This window comes from Polypterus senegalus, chromosome 13 (assembly GCF_016835505.1).
Source record: "Polypterus senegalus isolate Bchr_013 chromosome 13, ASM1683550v1, whole genome shotgun sequence".
Lineage (NCBI taxonomy): Eukaryota > Metazoa > Chordata > Cladistia > Polypteriformes > Polypteridae > Polypterus > Polypterus senegalus.
In genome coordinates, this window is record NC_053166.1 from 152,338,270 (window position 1) to 152,357,528 (window position 19,259).

General features: G+C 44.4%; 1 protein-coding gene across 3 annotated transcripts in view; it reads left to right on the top strand.

The window, feature by feature from the left end:
- The window catches only part of capn15 (calpain 15), a 73,996-nt gene extending 54,966 nt beyond the window's left edge, over nt 1-19,030 (top strand). For all 3 annotated transcript variants that reach the window (XM_039776002.1, XM_039776001.1, XM_039776000.1), the window contains exons 6-12: nt 204-329; nt 4,514-4,666; nt 6,983-7,144; nt 7,570-7,799; nt 12,145-12,308; nt 14,211-14,389; nt 16,179-19,030. In XM_039776002.1, coding sequence (XP_039631936.1) covers nt 204-329; nt 4,514-4,666; nt 6,983-7,144; nt 7,570-7,799; nt 12,145-12,308; nt 14,211-14,389; nt 16,179-16,356 — 1,192 coding nt within the window. In that variant the 3' untranslated portion in view covers nt 16,357-19,030. The remainder of the gene's footprint in view (nt 1-203; nt 330-4,513; nt 4,667-6,982; nt 7,145-7,569; nt 7,800-12,144; nt 12,309-14,210; nt 14,390-16,178) is intronic.
- The last annotated feature ends 229 nt before the right edge of the window (nt 19,031-19,259 follow it).

A 19,259-nucleotide genomic window follows, 5' to 3' on the forward strand; every position in this document is an offset into this window, starting at 1 on the left:
GAAAGTGAAATGCATTTTAAACTAAGGCTGAATCAAATAAGTAGCAAAAACAGCATGGATGTGAATATTGCAAGGGAAGCCAGTCAGATGTAAAGTTTTTGGGTAGCTGGTGATGTCTCCTGATTTCGTTGTTGCCCCCTGTGCCCCTCAGCTTGTTAAAATGTGTCTGCAGTCTGTGTCTTTCCCATTTTCTTATACTGCAGCTTTCTAATGGGCGCTTCATGTGGAGGGGGAAACATGAAAGTGGATGACAGCGTTTATGAGAGCCTGGGGCTGCGGCCACGTCATGCTTACTCCATTTTGGATGTCCGTGATGTCCAAGGATACAGGTAATTCTTTTTATATTCTCATGAACATGTAGAGGATGTTACGTTAATTGAGGAAGCACAGCCATAATTACTTTAGCTTATGGAGATTGTGTGTAACAAGCCTTATACACCTCAATGCTCTCATTTTACCAGGAGTAAAGAACTATTAAGTCAATGTCCTGAGTATCCTTATATATAATTTGATACTGTCCGTATGTATGGTGTTCGCGTCGTCAATACCCCGTATGTATGGTGTTTGAAGTTAGAGCCATGCAATGGGACTCTGCCTCTGTAGTTCTGTATTATCGTGGTATTTCCCTCTACTTGCCCTTTTACCTGTTTTCTCAAAGGTAAGTGTTCTCGTCAAGTTCGTTATCGGGTTGGTCTACTGTTGCACTTTAAGATGAACATACACACACACACACAGACCCTAACCACAACAGTGCCCCATGAATGACACACACACACACGCTGATTAACCCTTAGCACTTTAAACCACACAAGTACTATGGGAATAACAGCCTGTCATTCAGCACTTCAAGAGACTTACTTATTTTCGGCACGAACAACAATACGATGTTTTAGTGATATCTCAGACCTAAATATTACTTTTGGTCTACAAGAATACATTTAAACATACAAAGACTCGGCACTCTTGACTATAGGCCATTCATCAGCCAAGAATACCTTCTTTCTCGTATTTGTCCCTTCTGTTGAGTAGCGCCCTCACTCTCAGCCTTATAAACCTCGCAGCACAGAAATAATGGCAAAAATCAGGCTGTCACCAGGTGCTCAAAGAAATCTAACTTATTACTTCAATCACTCTAGACATTAAGACAAAGCATTGAAAGTTAAAAGCAGCATGGTATTTATTACAAGAATAATAATAATAATACCACAAGAACAAAGAATACTAGAGAATAGGTACTGATAGTATAGTCTGCATATATTTACTCTTTAGAAAAAGCTTACAAAAAAGTTACAGACGACAAGGATGAATGTCCCAGGGAGGCGTTTGATTTAGCAATCGATGTTCATGATGCCTTTCTGACGACCAGGGCCGTCTTCGTCCGTTCCTCTTCTTCTTCTCTCTAATCTTGCTTTTCAAACCAAGGCATATTTATTATGAAATGTCATGCCTTGGTTTCACAACATATGCACCTGATTGGCTGGCTGTCAAAATGATTGATAAATTAATTCAGTGTCCGTTTTCCCACACAACAAAACCTTTGATGTACTCTGAGGTATCAGTAGTTCTTCCTGTCCCAGGCTGTAAACCAAACTGTTGTTCCAGATGTCCATCCATTAAGTAATCAATAGCCTGAGGTATCAGCTCAACATTCTTTCCCAGGCTGTAAACCAAATTAGCACTAAGCTATGAACAAAAAGTAAGGTGTAAGGGAAGAAAACCTGCTTTAATTTGTCTTAGTTCATCTGTTGTCATGTCTTGAACAAAATATAATGGAAAACAAAATGTACAGATTTTATACACCATAACAAGTTCAAACATAACGTGGCAAACGCGGACGCAGTATTGCGTGATTGGCTAAGAATGTTCGAATGCTTCAGTGACGCCGCTGGACGGCCAAGTATAGTAAGTCAGTGTTGGTTCGAGCAGATAACAGTAAGTTCGGTTGGTTTTTGGAACGTTGGTTTGGTGGGGCGTACTTTCCAGGACTAACATCGTTGACTGACTTAAACCTTTGGACAGCTCTGGAACCACAAGTAATTTAGAATGCATCGCCATTCGCTTGGTACGTCAAAATCTATCTTTGGGCAGTTCGGTTGTGGCATCCGTCCTTCTGACATCTATTGGAAAACTGAGTAATGACGGCTGGGTATTTAACAACAGTCATTGTTTAAATTTTAGCCGGTCTCAGATCTAAAATGACCACGCCAGCATAATTATTACTCCGACTCTGATTAGAGTCGTAAAATACGGTTTGTTTTGAAAATTTGTTTGCCGGAAAAAAATCAAATGAGATGCGCCGAAGAGCTGAGTTCACGTCTCGCAGCCCCGTTTAAACAGGAAGCTCTTCTTTACATCGGCCGAAAAGGTCTATTTGAAGCACAAATCAGTGCCCTGATAACAAAATCATCTTTGCAGAGAAAGTATGAATTTCACAAACGTAGAATTTGTAGCACGATTCAATTGGGCTCCCAGTCGCTAGTAAACTCTAAAACAGCCAACGATATTCATAGCTTAAAGTGACAAAACAGCACATGTGACGGACACCTGAATAAACTCGGTGTGTGCTGCAGCGGAATTCTGTGCAATGGGACTGCTGACACTTTCCCATCAGTTATTCAGCGAGTATTGTCCAAATCGTTTTCATTTTTCCTTCTGTTGCACTGAATTTAAGGAGTACAAAACAAACCCAAACTACTTAATCCTACAGATAAGCTAATGTGTGTAATGACCTTAGAACTTTAAAGGAGTACTCACCCAAAAAAGCCCGTTTATTTTATTTTATTTTTTTATGTTACGTACCCCATGTAGTTTGTGGTGATGACAGAGAACAAATTTTAATCTCATGTTTTCATGCAAAACAAAGCTAATAAAGTTTATACTTCAATGGAAGTGAACAGTGGCCTATGCTGGAAACAGCAAGCAATTACAAAAGATCCATGAATAGAAGACCTCATGTTACTCATTTTGTATAATCCACGTCATCCAGTTGAATATTCATAATCGATTCCTCCATTAAAGCACAAGTAGTCCACGACCCAAAACCCTTTCTTGTGGGGTCACGATTCTCACCCATTGGCCAAGAGTCCTGTCTTCAGTTCAGAAGTGCGACTGTGTCACACTTCTCAATTAGTGAGGAATGCAGGGGCCATGAGCGGGTTGTTCCACTGAGGTTTTGGTGGAGGAGGCCTCTTGATCAGGAAAGTTGACCACATCAGGGGTAAAAGGCAAAGCATAATGGGATGCCACGCGTTCCACTGTGCCTTCAATGACTTTAGTTTCTGTTTAGTCACATGATGCATCACCTCCATCAGTGGACAAGCGAGATCCTTCAATAATCCTGTAAAAGCCAATGCCCTTAATGGGAGGGCTTCAAGTTTAGCAGGAGGTGTTTTTCAGTACTGGGAAGAAAAGGAGTTAGAGTTGAAGATCGAGCCATCAGCCATATGTCTTAAGAGGCCAGCGTGGAACTTGTCATTCAGAGCCAGCAACAGCCCTGCTAGCACAGAAGGCCGAGGTTACCTCGATTCATGCTGAAATCCGACAGTTGCCTACAGAAGTAAATCGGCTTCATTTGCCTTTCTTATGCTTTACACTCCGTTTATTCATGAATCTTTAAAATTGCAAATGGAGCTTTGCTAGTTCTTTCAGGTTTTTACTGTGCTAATTCAGAAACGTGGCTAGTGGGGGTGCCTACTGCTGCTTTTATTTTTTATTACAATTGGCCTACAGGAAACTCTGCAGTTGTGGCGTATGTGCAGGCCCTTGTAACGGTGACAGTACGAGTCCCGGGCATAGATCACCTGCTCTTCCGATTGTTGGCCCTCAGGGTTTTGTCCGGTTTTTGTTTTTTTACATTATTTCCAGATGTCAGACAATTAAGTCAGTTCAATTAAAGACAAACTCGGCTTTACTTGTGTTCTACACCTGCGACGATGGCTAGGGAATAAAAATCAAGGAAGTAATGAAACTGGAGGCAGCGACCCTAATTGGAATGCAAAATGCCTGAAGATTTTTTTTCTTTTTCAGACAACACTTGATGCATTCATAAAAGCCTTGAGGTCTTCTGCTGCCCTGTTAGTTTTCATGTTTTCCCCTCCGAGTTCCCTTTTGTTTGTATATGCCTGTCTTTAGGAGCACAATGTTAGGTACACATGATATGCAAGCAACGCAAACACCTGAATCCTCGTCTGTGCTTTTACTTGCTAATGAGCGCTCAGAATGAGTAATGCAGGAAAAATGCAAATAAATCTTGAAAACCACCACTGGTGGGTACAGCAGCACGCTGTATCGGTGCAAGTACCCGACCACACCACGTACCACACATAAGTACCATATACTGCTCACCCCCCTAGGTAAGAACATGAGGGGTTTCTTTTTAGAATGGACCCTCATACCAAACACCATGGTGTCAGGCTAATGGTTTCTTCATCCCCGAACGTGATGTGCTGCTGACACGGCTCTGGTGACTTCTACTAACGCTTGCCGTTTGCTCTTTTCTTTGTCATTTCATCAGACTCTTGAGACTACGCAATCCATGGGGCCGATTCTCCTGGAATGGAAGCTGGTCAGATGAGTGGCCTGACTGGCCTCAGCACCTTCGCCATGAACTGATGGCACATGGCAGTGGTGAGGGTGTCTTCTGGATGGAGTATGGAGACTTCATTAAGTGAGTAGAATGATGGTGGCCGGTTACATTTTTATCTGCTCCAGTTTTTCAGTGTCTTGGTAGAAATACGCTGGCAAAACATTTTTGTCTCCATAAAGAAGAGCTTCAGTGGGGGTTTTGGTAAAAAGATTGAAATATGCAGGCAGCGTATACAGTCGTGTCTCGCTTAATGACGGCCTTTGGTTCCCCCCAGTGTATGTCAAGCGACAGCTGCTACAGGGGTGGTAGTGCTGCGGGGTCTCTGTGTCACCCCATAAATAGTTATACAGTAATCCCTCATTTATTGCGGTTAATCCGCTACAGACAGATAAACGAGTTTCCACGAAGTAGGATTCTTTATTTATAAATCTAATATTTTTGCAGTTCGGGCATTGAAAACCTTTTTACGACCTTCTAAATATGTTTTTAACATTATTAGAGCCCTCTAGACATGAAATAACACCCTTTAGTCAAAAGTTTAAACTGTGCTCCATGACCAGACAGAGATGACAGTTCTTTCTCACAATTGACAGAATGCAAACATATCTTCTCTTCAAAGGGGCGCAGTCAGGAGCAGAGAATGTCAGAGAGAGCGAGAGAGCACGAGAGTAAAGCAAACAATCAAAAAATCAATACGTGCTTTTGGGCTTTTAAGTATGCAAGCACCGCGATAAAGCGGCAGCAATGAAGGGATCAATGTGAAGGTAGCCTTTCAGCATTTTTTTAAAGGAGCGTCCGTATGTTCTAAGCAAACAGCCCCTCTGCTCACAGCCCCTCCGTCAGAAGCAGAGAATGTCAGAGAGAGTGAGAGAGACAGAGAAAAGCAAACAATCAAAAATCAATACGGGCTGTTAGAGCTTTGAAGTGTGCGAAGCAGCGCGCGGGAAGCATATTGTATATCAATGAGGAGTTTTATTTAATATGCAATACATGCTCTGACTGGGTAGCTTCTCAGCCATCTGCCAATAGCGTCCCTTGTATGAAGTCAACTGGGCAAACAAACTGAGGAAGCATGTACCATAAATTAAAAGACCCATTGTCTGCAGAAATCCGCAAACCACCGAAAAATCTGTGATATATATTTAGATATGCTTACATATAAAATCCGCGATGGAGTGAAGCCGCGAAAGTCAAAGCGTGATATAGCGAGGGATCACTGTACATTATTTAAAAAATGAAATTCCAGTCCTGCCTGAGAAATTTGTGCGCACTTGACATCTTCACCAGCTTCCAGTTATTTCCCCACATCTTTACTGAAAACCTCCTTTAATGCCGGGGTCCTTCATTTTGTACCCTTCGGTGTCCTCTCCTGCTCACTCGGCCTCATCTCTTGGAGTGTCCGGTAGTGGACTGTGCCTACCAGCTCTTTGGACTCGTCCTCATGATACGATGATTAACATGTGGCACGTGATATTCTGCAGTCTTACACACAGCTTTTACTTTTGAAATGTAACTAGGAGCCGCCATTAGGATTTGTTGTTTTGTGTTTGAGCTGTAACCCATAATCCTTTGTAAATTACACTGGATTTTTCAGTCTGTATATTTATATTTCAAACGTTAATGTTAAAAGTTAATAAAATGGTGGGGCACTATTGTAGTGACCCTCCTGCCCAGGTTAACAGCAAGGACTTTCATTTATTTAAACTATGCTGAAGGAATCAATAAGGAAGAGGAGAACATCATCTGTCAGGTAAGCAGAGTGCAAAGCAGCAGCCGGCCCCCTCTATACTGGTGTTGGACCCTCTCCTATATCATTGGGTGGCTTGTCCATCTTTCAGTTCTCCAAACAATACTCTGACTGGCCTGACGGCCCTCATTTTCTGTGCACCTTAGTCTTATTCTGTTTTCCTCCCAACTGTGGGTGTGATGAGCCCATGGACTGCAGTGGAGATCGAATCTTAGGGGTCACGAGGTCAGAGCTCCCCAAGTAGCCCCTTATGTCCCTGCACCCCTGAGCCGTTACTTTTAGAAGGCTGATGGCCATAGGGCGGCCCTTCTCCTTCCCATCCTGCAAATAATAATGTATAAGATGGTGGTCCCTTAATCTGGCACAGGTGTTTCTGTCCTGGCCTCATTCTCTCATAAACCCCTTTCAGTCCTCCTTGACACCTGCTAGGTTGGCCACCCTTGGGGAAGTGGGAAGCATTGCATATTTCACCCTTCTATCGACTTATCCTGGGTGCCCCAGTCTGCAGTACATGTGCAGGGTATGCCACCCTCAGGTGCCCTTCCTTTTGCCCCGATTTAACCCCAGATTTGTTCCTGCCCTAATCATTTCTAAAGTCAAATACCAAGTTCACATGCCAGCATTGTTTGTTTGTCTCATTTCCTTTCCAGGTATTTTGACTCTGTGGACATTTGTAAGATCCATTCAGACTGGCAGGAGGTACGGGTACAAGGATTGTTTCCAAACCGGGCCAGCGGACCAGTGACTGTCACAGTGCTGACTGTCTTGGAGCGCACGTCTCTGGAGTTTGCTCTGTTTCAGGAGGGCAGCAGGTTAGTTGTCTCAATTAGTGGACATAATCTGTTTTACCCTAACATAATAAATTGTTTTATTGGATTTCTGACTCCAGGGAGCAGCCTTGAGAAATGAGGCAGGGTTTGCTAAAATGTCATGACACACACGGGTCAATTTAACGTCATCAATTTACCTAACCAGCATGCAGACACAGGGAGAACATGCATACTCGTACAGGGAGGGCCCAGGACACGAACACTGGTCTCCCTCTGTAATACAGGACAGCAGTGCTACCACTGGACCACCATGGCACACGTTTGTTAATATGTCTTCTTGATTATTGTTATCAGCTATGAAGTGAATGCTTAAAAATCCTGAAGCCCTTCTCTCTTTCCATTGGGACATCAAACAACTTTATCATTCATTTCACTGTATGTTCGGTTACTTTTGGCTTTTATTTCAGGCGATCAGACACGGCTGACAGCCACCTTCTGGACCTGTGCATCATGGTCTTCAGAGCCTCATTCTGCAGTAGCAACAAGCTGTCATTGGGCCGCCTGCTTGCTCACAGCAAGCGGGCTGTCAAGAAGTTTGTTGGATGCGACGTGATGCTGGAGCCTGGAGAGTACGCTGTGGTCTGCTGCGCCTTCAACCACTGGCAGATGAACACACCGGGGACGTCACTCACTCCTGGTAAGGAAGCATCAATGGCTTTAGGCCCCTTTGCTGCTGTGAGTCAGCCAGCTTGTCATGTAGCAGTTTACAGCATGAAGTAAGTACAAGTACTGGAAAGAAATGGCACTTGGAATGATGAAGGAGCTCCGCAGACTTCACTGGGGGTCCTCTGTGTGATTTTGTTTTTAAAGCGCGTGGCTCTTGAAACAGCAGGCATTCTGTGTGTCCAAGGTGTACTGCAGACTCTAAGAAATTATTCACACAATTTTCACCAAATGGTTTTGGATGACTTTGTGCTTTTTATTGCTGTGTCACACTTTCAAACCCTCGAAAGGAGCCATAGCCTTCTCACCCAGGAATACTTAATAGAAGTGGCTGTGCCGTGGCGTACTATCCGTAAGTTCACAAACATTACACTGCCATGGAGTAATGTAAAGATTCATCCACGCGTTGGCCACTTTATAGATCTGCCTATAGTACCAGGCATGATCTCACCTGAAGGTCTGTCAGGCATGAATTCAGTGTGCTTCTCAAACAAGTTATTTTGCTCCATCCTAGCTGACTCAATAGTGTCATGCAGCTCCTGCACATTTCTCAGCCACACCTTCATGATGCAAACCTCCCAGAGGTGCCCTAGTGCAGTGTTTGCCAACCTCGGTCTGGGGGGCACACTGTGGCTGCAGGCTTTTGTTCAAACCAGCTTCTGTTTTTAATTGGACTCCTGGGCTAATTAAGTGATGTGTTATGGGAACAATATAGAAATTAGAAAACTAAGTTTGGTAAAAATGTGTGTGTGTGCATGTAACCTACCATGTAATGCTTGTGGTTGGTCTGCAAATCGGCAACCATCTGCCATGGTGCCCTCTTTCAATTGCAAGAAGCAGATCATACATTATACACTCACCTAAAGGATTATTAGGACCACCATACTAATACGGTGTTTGACCCCCTTTCGCCTTCAGAACTGCCTTAATTCTACGTGGCATTGATTCAACAAGGTGCTGAAAGCATTCTTTAGAAATGTTGGCCCATATTGATAGGATAGCATCTTGCAGTTGATGGAGATTTGTGGGATGCACATCCAGGGCACGAAGCTCCCGTTCCACCACATCCCAAAGATGCTCTATTGGGTTGAGATCTGGTGACTGTGGGGCCATTTTAGTACAGTGAACTCATTGTCATGTTCAAGAAACCAATTTGAAATGATTCAAGCTTTGTGACATGGTGCATTATCCTGCTGGAAGTAGCCATCAGAGGATGGGTACATGGTGGTCATGAAGGGATGGACATGGTCAGAAACAATGCTCAGGTAGCCCGTGGCATTTAAACGATGCCCAATTGGCACTAAGGGGCCTAAAGTGTGCCAAGAAAACATCCCCACACCATTACACCACCACCACCAGCCTGCACAGTGGTAACAAGGCATGATGGATCCATGTTCTCATTCTGTTTACGCCAAATTCTGACTCTACCATTTGAATGTCTCAACAGAAATCGAGACTCATCAGACCAGGCAACATTTTTCCAGTCTTCAACTGTCCAATTTTGGTGAGCTCGTGCAAATTGTAGCCTCTTTTCCTATTTGTAGTGGAGATGAGTGGTACCCGGTGGGGTCTTCTGCTGTTGTAGCCCATCCGCCTCAAGGTTGTGCGTGTTGTGGCTTCACAAATGCTTTGCTGCATACCTCGGTTGTAACGAGTGGTTATTTCAGTCAAAGTTGCTCTTCTATCAGCTTGAATCAGTCAGGCCATTCTCCTCTGACCTCAAGCATCAACAAGGCATTTTAAGCCCACAGGACTGCCGCATACTGGATGTTTTTCCCTTTTCACACCATTCTTTGTAAACCCTAGAAATGGTTGTGCGTGAAAATCCCAGTAACTGAGCAGATTGTGAAATACTCAGACCGGCCCGTCTGGCACCAACAACCATGCCACGCTCAAATTGCTTAAATCCCTTTCTTTCCCATTCTGACATTCAGTTTGGAGTTCAGGAGATTGTCTTGACCAGGACCACACCCTAAATGCATTGAAGAAACTGCCATGTGATTGGTTGATTAGATAATTGCATTAATGAGAAATTGAACAGGTGTTCCTAATAATCCTTTAGGTGAGTGTATATATATATATATATATATATATATATATATATATATATATATATATATATATATATATATATATATAATCACACACACACACACACACAGGGGGTCCTCGGGTTACAACACAGTTCCGTTCCTACAACAGTGATGTAACCCCAATTTTAGTGTAAGTTGAAACACACCCTAGCCTAAGTCACTTGCCTATCTTAACACATTTGCAAAATCATAATCTAGAACATAAAAACACAGCTAAGCCACAGAAAAAGGAAAAGGACATAAATATACTGTACTGAACACTATACTGTAGTAACAGAAAAAAAATGAGTGTAAAAAAAATCCTTACCTTTATTCCTTCTCACGTTTCAATTTTTTCTAGATTTTATGGGAGTGAGCGTTGTAAACTCGAAACGTTGTATGTCGAGACATTGTAACCTGAGGACCCCCTGTGTATATGTATGTGTATGTGTATATATATATATATATATATATATATATATATATATATATATATATATATATATATAAAATGTACCAAGAGGTTACATGGAAATAATGTATTTTTTTTTTTCTTTTTAACAATATTTTCATCTTGATTTTCATTCTACTTTTCCAGGTGTTCTAATTGTTTCATTAATCCATTATTTACTAATTAGTGGGTCTGATGCTAAAGTACTTACAGCCTTTGATTATTCAGTGTTGTTTGCCAGCGTGTCTGCTCCGCTCATTTTTAGTTGTCATTAAATCATTAATAGGATGCAACGAAGGGGGAAAAAATTACAGAGAAAGGGCAAAAATATAATGAAATCAACTAAAGAGAGTTAAGCATTTAAATCAATAGTAAAAGCAGAAGTATTTCTAAATGTCTTAAGTGTACAAATCATGCTGCTGTGCTTTTCTGAATGTCGAATAAAAGAAAATATAATACCAGCTAATTAAATGAGATATCAGGTGAGTTATCAGGTGTTGGAACAAACACCTGCAGCCACGGGGTAGCGGGTGGGGGGGGGGCTCCCCAGGACTGAGTTTGGGAAGCTGTGCCCTAGTGGACTGAAACCTGGGGACTGTGCCAGGCAGTAGAGTACACACAAGTTATTGATGCATTTGTGGAGCCACCTTAAGGTGATGGCACTTTATTCTTTTGAAAAAGGCTGCCCATTAATGGATGCACACGTTCAGCCAACAATCCTTATCTGTGCTGTGGTGTTCAAATGATACTCGGTTGTTGTTAAGAAGCAAAGAGTATATGCCAACAAGACATTCTGGCACCATTCATGTATGCCGCATCCCACCCCTACCACCTGCGCAGTAATCGACATTCATTAGACAAGACATTTTCCACTCCTCAGCTGTCTGCTTTTATGGGCTGTGTGCCCACTGATTCCTCATCGTCCTTTCCTTAACTTGCAGAAGTGGATGCCAATTTCACTTTGTGCTTCTGTGCCCCGACTGCTTCAAGCCCAAGTGCTGCACATTCAGGGTCGCCTACTTACTTCCAGTTATAAAGCGCCGTTATTAAAGTGTTTGTGGCCTTTCTGTTGCCAGTGCTGCCATCCTGTGCTCCTCTCACTAACAGAACTGCCACCCACTGGATGTTTTTGGCTAATTGCACAAAGCAATCACTAGTGACTGTAGTGTGTGAACGTCCACTTCCAGCTGTGCCACACTCTTCCCATTATGTCCCGATGGATTTCACTGGATATTCCGTGACTTGGGTATTTTCTTGTCTCCATCTCGACTTGTGCTTTTCATGGCGTGGCTAGGAGTGTTCTTTTGTCTTCATTGTGTAGGTTAGGCCACCATACTGGCTCTCCAGCAGCAGTCCCACCACAGTGACAGTCGGTTTGATCCAACACGTTGTGACGGTTGATTAAACAACAACTAGGCCTCTTAAACGTGTCTGCCCGCCGTACAGCCGCAGGCCAAGCTGTGTATTAAAATGGCCACGGGAAAAGATAACGGAGGCCATTATGGTGCAGATTACTATTGCTTGGCCTTAAAAAGCAGATGTAAGATAAGGTCAACCAGAGGAGTAAGCAGCCCTGGATGTAAACCCCTGTAGTCGCTTGACTGATATTTTAGAGCCTTTTTGTTTTGCATCATTTGGGTTAGAATATCTTAAAAGTCAAAATGCTGAAATCGTAATTTGCACCTTTCATAATGAATGGGTCTTACTCTTTGACATATTGCAACACTCGCTGACAATTTCCTTTTCTAATTTATGTCACTGATATTTTCTCTTCCTTTGATTCTTTCTGTTCACAGTCTCTAGTCCCACCTCAAGCAGCCGTCCAAACCCAGAATTCCCTGGGTATATACTCGCGATTTACAGCTCGAGGCAGGTGATGGTGGAGCAGACCGAAGCCACGCCAACCACTCTGGCTGACGCGATCATCCTGCTGACTGAGAACAAGGGAGAGCGGCATGAGGTACAAGATGGGCCCTAATCATGCTGTGCAGGTTGAATAAATAAATCTGACCGCATTGTACTTTGGGCCGCCTCACAGCAAGTAACAACATTATTTTCAGAAGAACTGCTTTAATCACATACTTGTGTAATGAATGTTTTTTCCCCCCCGTTCTTACCAGATCAGTAACGGGTTGGCAAATCTGACATACGCAATGATTAGGAATCAAGTAAGGCGACATTGACTTGAGCCAACAGGCAACCAGCTACGTTGACTCAATTGACACCTGTGTGTCCATCATACGGCATCTGCTGACCTACGGTGGAGCTCTCAGCAGGGCTGTGAATGGCACAGGGCATCACTGCCATCTTGAATCATCAGGCTGCTGTTTAGCACCCTGACCTGTGCAACTCTGCATTTAAAAGGCTAAAGCGATGTTGCTGTGACATTTGTATATTATTTATTAAATTATACTTACAAAATTAAAAAAGAGGCTATATTATTACCAAAAGTAGTTTGATTTAATTAGTATAAATGAAACTAGAAATGTTAATACATTATATTACAATTTTCATTTAGTCAGAGTCCAAGTCCGGTAACCCAGTAATTGCTTCTGACTCCGACTCTGCAGCCTTGACTCTCTCTAGGGCGTTAAGAAAACAGCACTTTAGAAAATGTCCAGCCCAGGGCTCACAACTCCACTTGTGGAGGTCCACCGTGGTTGCAGGTTAACTTGTTTATGATTCAGAACGCTTCATTGTCTATTTTGGTTTAATTGTCGTCCGTTTTCCTAACCAGCCATCAGTTAACAATGACGTGTAAATGAGAAAGGAGCCAGCAGCTCTCCCGCTAGCGTGTGTCCATCTAAACCTGTGCACGCGCATCGTGAAGTGTCTGTTAGTAAAATGTTTAGGAATAAACGAAACTGCAGGGAAGGACCAAGAGGTACAGATCTGTTCTGGACCACAAACCCAGCAATGTGATGAAGATTTGTCTTGGAAGAATGAAAACACTAAATGGCAAGTTTCATTATCTGCTAGGCCTGGCGTCCAATTACAAAACTGGTTGGAATGAAAACATGCAGTTACTGCGGACCTCCAGGACCGGAGCGGAGTACCCACCCCTTGTCTAGCATGTCGTAATGTCCTGTAATTAAACAGCATGTTTCACTGGCTATTGACCCTCCAGGAGACCCGTGAGTTAGCTTGTGAGCAGTGCTTAGGGGGCTGACGTCTTTCTTGTCCTTCCCCTCGGTCTCAATCAAGGTGCCTTTTTGCCACACAGCTACTCGCTCACACTGAAGTCACCCGGCATATCACGGCGGTTTGTGTGCACAGTGCCATATGCATCCGCTTCACTATCCGTGTTAATAATCGTCATCACTGTCGCTTGATTCAGTTGATGGTTCGGTTTCACTTTGTTCTAAAACTGACTTTCCATCTTCTAATTTACATGCCATTGTGTTTTGGTTTAAGGCTCCACCCCACTCATGAATATTAATGAATTACCTTAGAGTGACAAAAGACATACAATAGAAGTACAGTATTGGCTATTTTTGTAGCATGTTATTGTTATCCACTAGATGGCAGCAGAGTGCTGCGCCGTTCAGGGTTTACACCGTAAAGTGAATGAAGATGTCACCTCGAGACCGTAATGACACAACATGCCGTGCCCGAGTCACACTCAGGCAGTTAACGTCGTGTTGTAATCCTTTTAATGGGAGAATCTGTTGATGACTACTTAGAGCTACACCCTCACAGTCCTCCTCCATTAATGCATTATTCGATACTCTTATTGATTTGAATACGAGCCAAGATGACCGACTGTCCAGATTTGTTTTCTTGTTCACAAATGACTTCTTAAAATGTGCCTTCCTTAGATGAATACGGTCTCAACATCATTTTATTTGTGGATTTTAAACAGGGAAGAGAAGGCATGACCTGCTATTACTTGACGCATGGCTGGGCAGGTTTAATCGTCGTCGTTGAAAACAGACACCCCAAGTACTACCTTCATGTGTCATGCGACTGCACAGACAGCTTCAACGTGGTGTCAACACGGGGCAGTTTGAAGACCATCGACAGCGTACCCCCACTCAACAGGTATGGGATTTGTCCACGTTGTATTTCTGTAGGAATTTGTTCCCATTCAGATAAGAAGCTTAAATATGTGAAATTGTCATGTTGCTTTATTGTTGTTTCGTTTGATCAGAACTCTCTGTTCTGCCTCTCTGAGCTTTTATATTGTCCAGTTTGTGTTTTACTTTTCATTTTTTAATAATTCTGCCCAATGGTAACTTGTAGTGGCCCCCCTGGTGCCCGAGGATCCCGAGTTGGCCTTTATGCTCTGCACGTTTTTGTGTTGCCAGACGCTCCTGTAGGCCTCTCTGTCAGCTACTGCCGAGTGCCGCGTTGCTTTCTAACTGAAGATGTCTGACTAATCGGCTCACCTGAACCAGAATTCAAATAAATTAAAGACTGGACATTTGAACAGGAATACACCAGATCAGAAAGGAACACCCAACACTTACAGGCGATGGAAACACACAAACTGTGTGATTATCCAAAAATGAAAAATAACTGTATGCACATAATAAAAACGAGCTTGTGTACTTTTGAAGAGCGCTGGGGGGCTCATCAGCGCCTTGTGTCCAGAAGGTGCTTGCTGCTTAGAAGCTCAAGTGTTTCGAAAGGCAGCAGCTATGCGTTCCCCCTGCCAGGCCATTTGTGCACTGAAATCATGCCAAACACCACCCATCCATCCATTATCCAACCCGCTATATCCTAACTACAGGGTCACGGGGGTCTGCTGGAGCAAATCCCAGCCAACACAGGGCGCAAGGCAGGAAACAAACTCCGGGCAGGGCGCCAGCCCACCACAGGGCACACATACACCAAGCACACACTAGGGACAATTTATGAATCGCCAGTCCACCTAACCTGCATGTCTTTGGACTGTGGGAGGAAACCCGCGCAGACACGGGAGAACATGCAAACTCAACACAAGGAGGACCCGGGAAGCGATCCCGGGTCTCCTAACTGCGAGGCAGCAGTGCTACCCACTGCACCTCCATGTCGCCCTCTGTCATATCACCTGTGTCCATATATTCAATCTCTTATTGCTGTTCCATTATTTCACCGAGTAATAATTTCCGTTTGTTTGCGCTAATGCGATCTTTACTATCAGTTTTTTGAGCCTTTCGAATTTTCGTACGTTCATTATCTCTAACCTGCTGTGCATGTGCAACGTTTTTGAACCTCTTTACGACGTTCTACTTTGTCGTCTACTCTTTGTCTTTTATTTCCGACCCCACTTGGAGCTGAGAACGCAGGAACTGTCTGACAACAGCATTCACACGATTGAGAAGTGAGCGGACCGTGGGCCACCCAGCCACTCTGTGTCTCTGCCACTCGTATGTGGATTTCATTTTCACCAAATAACAAATCTTTTAATTCTCGCGGATAGGCCTCTTCATTGGGAAGAAACACTACTTCACCCTGATGATAACACAAATTAGATGATCTACAAGTCTCCGACTCAAACTTGAAATCCAAACAATATATTTGATCTGTTTTCGCTGTTCCGCTATTTCACCGAGTTTGTTTGCGCTAATGTGATCTTTACTATACTTTTTTTGAGACTTTCGAATGTTCAAACTTCCATTATCTCTAACCTGCACCGCATGTGTATCGCACCAACGTTTGCGAATTCTTTAGGACGTTCTACTTTGTCTTCTACTCTTTGTCTTTTATTTCTGGCCCCGGCGTGAAAGTGTCTCTCTGAGAAAGTCGCGTCTCCTCCCAGGATTTTTTTATATAATAAGAGAGCTGTATTTGTAATGTGTGCGGTGACTGTGGACGCTAAATTTCTCGTCTTTCCTCTTTCCTGCAGGCAAGTGCTTGTGGTGCTGTCGCAGCTGGAGGGCAATGCAGGCTTCTCCATCACGCACAGACTGGCACACAGGAAAGCTACGCAGGCCTCCCTCGGAGACTGGACGCCCTCCAAAGGCACACACTGTCCCCAGCTCACCTCGGACGTTGCTGGACTCCACCGGCCTCGGCCGCTCTGACACACGCTGGCTAGCGGGGGACATCTTTGTAAACGTAACGCGGACTTCAGGCTCTTTTTAGTTTTTTTTTTGTTCAGTTGTACTGCCAAATCTTTTTGCTCTTTGGAGCTCAGAGCCTCAATGGAAAAGGCAGACGTGAAGCACACAAACGTGTCTGTAGGCACAAACCCCAAATGACGCAAGACACTGGGCACGTCCTCGCCGTGGCATGAGGACCACAGACAGCGCGGTCAGAGGGCCTCCAAGGGTGATCTGCACACTACTGAGCCAAATCCGTGTTCTAGCAGCGAGCAAAGCCATTTTCTACCTGGAGCCCGCTGGAGGTGGACCATCGGTGTACGTTTTGTTTCTTTGTGACGCCGCTGTTGTCACCCCTCGTCGCCTGCAGTCTCTTTTAACAACACAAGCCTTACTCCAAAGCACATCTGATCATGAAGTGAAGCCCTCAAGTCTTAAGTTGGTGCCGCCGACTTTGTCCTCCTTTCTTTGTTATTTTGTGAGCGGTTTGAGCCCCGTGGTGACGAGCCCGGTGGACAGGCCTGCTCTGAAATTCCCATCTCCATCTCACCATTAGAGACTGAAGATGGAGAAAGCAGAAGCCACTGGGACCAGAGCTGCATTTGACTGGGTGACACGGACGGCCCTCGCAGTTGTCGATACCTCGAGGCTGGCCCTCCCGCGCGCTTCAACTGGTCTGATGGCCCAGAGGACACCATAGTGGGCTACAGACGCAGGTTGCACCCAGACAGCACATGGAAGGACAACGAGAGCTTTTTCTGTTTTAAGAAAAAAAAAAAAAAAAAAAAACGCTTCATTAGATCTTCAAAAACGAATTGGAACTTTCAAAGAACCTCCGGTCTCGGTGAGCATCTGGTCCTAAGTTTCTGTTCGGGACTGCAAAAAAAATCAAGTGTAACGCGCATGGTGGAAACGTCCCTTCCGTTTGTCCAAAGCCCGATGGAGGTCTGGCTTGGGGAAGCACCCTGATTGGTTAAAGTTCCTGTCGTTTTACAGCATTGACGGACTGTGTGGGAGGCTTTTTTGCGGCCATTTGAGTTTGGTGCTTTAAGGGGTCATTTTGTTCCTAATTGTTCACTACTCTCAGCTCAGGTTTTTTCCTCAGGTATCTCAAGCAAACTGTACCCACAATCCCTTGCTGCTTGGCATGCGTCTCTTTCCACATTGTCCAAAGAGAGTCCCTCGGTCACATTCCCGGGTAACGCCGATGGTGGCGGTGGTCACACACGGGGTCCATTAGCCTGATCTGCTGTGAGGGGAAGCCATGCAAGCTTTACCCTATTTTTTGCACAAATGACGCCCAGTGGCTTCACCACCCGAACCCCCAACTTGGATGGATTTAGGGACGTTTAGCAGGCAGTCCTCGTGTTCTGTTGCCGATTGCTTGTGTGTGAAGTGACGTGCAGAACAACATAAGCTCAAAAGTGAGGACCTTCTGTCACTACGGACCCCCAGCCCTGAGCCCCGCTTTTTAGAATTTTTTTGGTAACAGAAGTGACACCCATGAAATGCTTTTATTTAATTACAGAAATCTAAGACGTGACCCACCGTGTTAAAATGTCTTCCCTGGTGGGCTTTATTTTCTCTTAAAGAAATGCCCATCAAGGGGCGTCAACCCCAGTGGCGATTTCTGCCCTCGTTGTCATCTTTTGTTGTTTCCTTTGCTGCATAAAATGCTGCCCCCCAAATCAGTAGACGTCACCCTTGGCTTTGTGGACCCGCTGAAGCTTTGGCTGAGGAGTTGGGACCCCCAAAGTAGATTTTTATTTTTTCAGTCGGAGTATTTATTCTCTTTTAAGGATGAGATCCGGCCACTTGTTACTCGGTGGGTTGCACTCTGACTGGGCATGCAGATGTGGTGAGGGCACACGAGTGTCCGTCTCACAGTCCTTGTGCCCCCCATTGAGGAGTTTGTCTCAGAGCTGTTGGGGGACTCGCCAAACAAATGTTCCTCTACACGAGAATCTGTCCGCACCTTCAAAAGGCAAGTCCCAAAACGCCGGGCACGTCTACTTGGCAGACGAAGCGGGTGGTGCCACTCGGCGGTTGATTTTGTTTTTTTTTTTTGGAGTCGCGTCACTTCTTGTTGGTTTATTCAACTCGGTTGTCTCGCCATTTTGAATATTGTGCTGGTCATTCGAGTCCCACTTCATCTTGTGCCAGCACATCAGATTGGCGCCGAGCTCCAAGGGTGGCGTGAAGTTGCATGTTACTGCGCGCTCTTGGCGTGCGGCCTGTGCAGAGCGGCCTTGAGCTCAGGGTGGTAGAAGGGGTCCCGTTGCTGCACGTCGGGCCAGGACATTACAGCGTGACGGGTTGTTTGTTTGTTTGTTTGTTTGTTTGTTTTTCTGTAAATTGTACATATGGAATATTTCGCCAAGCTGTGAATAATTGTTTAATTGTGTAAAAACATGAAAGAATCCTGCAAATAACACTATGAGGAAAGAATGTGACACGTGAAATAATTTTATTGATTTTAGATGAGAACCTATAAGTGTGATTGGGATGAATAGTTCGCAAACTCAGGTTCTGACGGACTTTTTTAAGATGCTAGGTTTCTGGGGGGTTTTTTCTTTGTATATCGGGGGGCGCAGTTGTTGTGTCTCCAAGACGCAGGCTGCAAAAGGGATTGCCTAAATAAAACTTGAAAACCGGCTGCACAGCTCCTTCATGCTCTGTTCACCCATTACGGACGCCAGCCTGTCTCATCCGCCACAGTGCCGCTTGGCACTCTGGCATTGTCTTTCTCAGATGCTCGGCTTGCCCAGTTCTCTCCTAATCTTACAGATGACGACCTCAGAAACATCAAGCGGCTCTTGTGTTGTCAGGGAGTGATTGAGTTGAGTTTTGGAGTGGTCTCGGCTCTCACACACACACACACACAC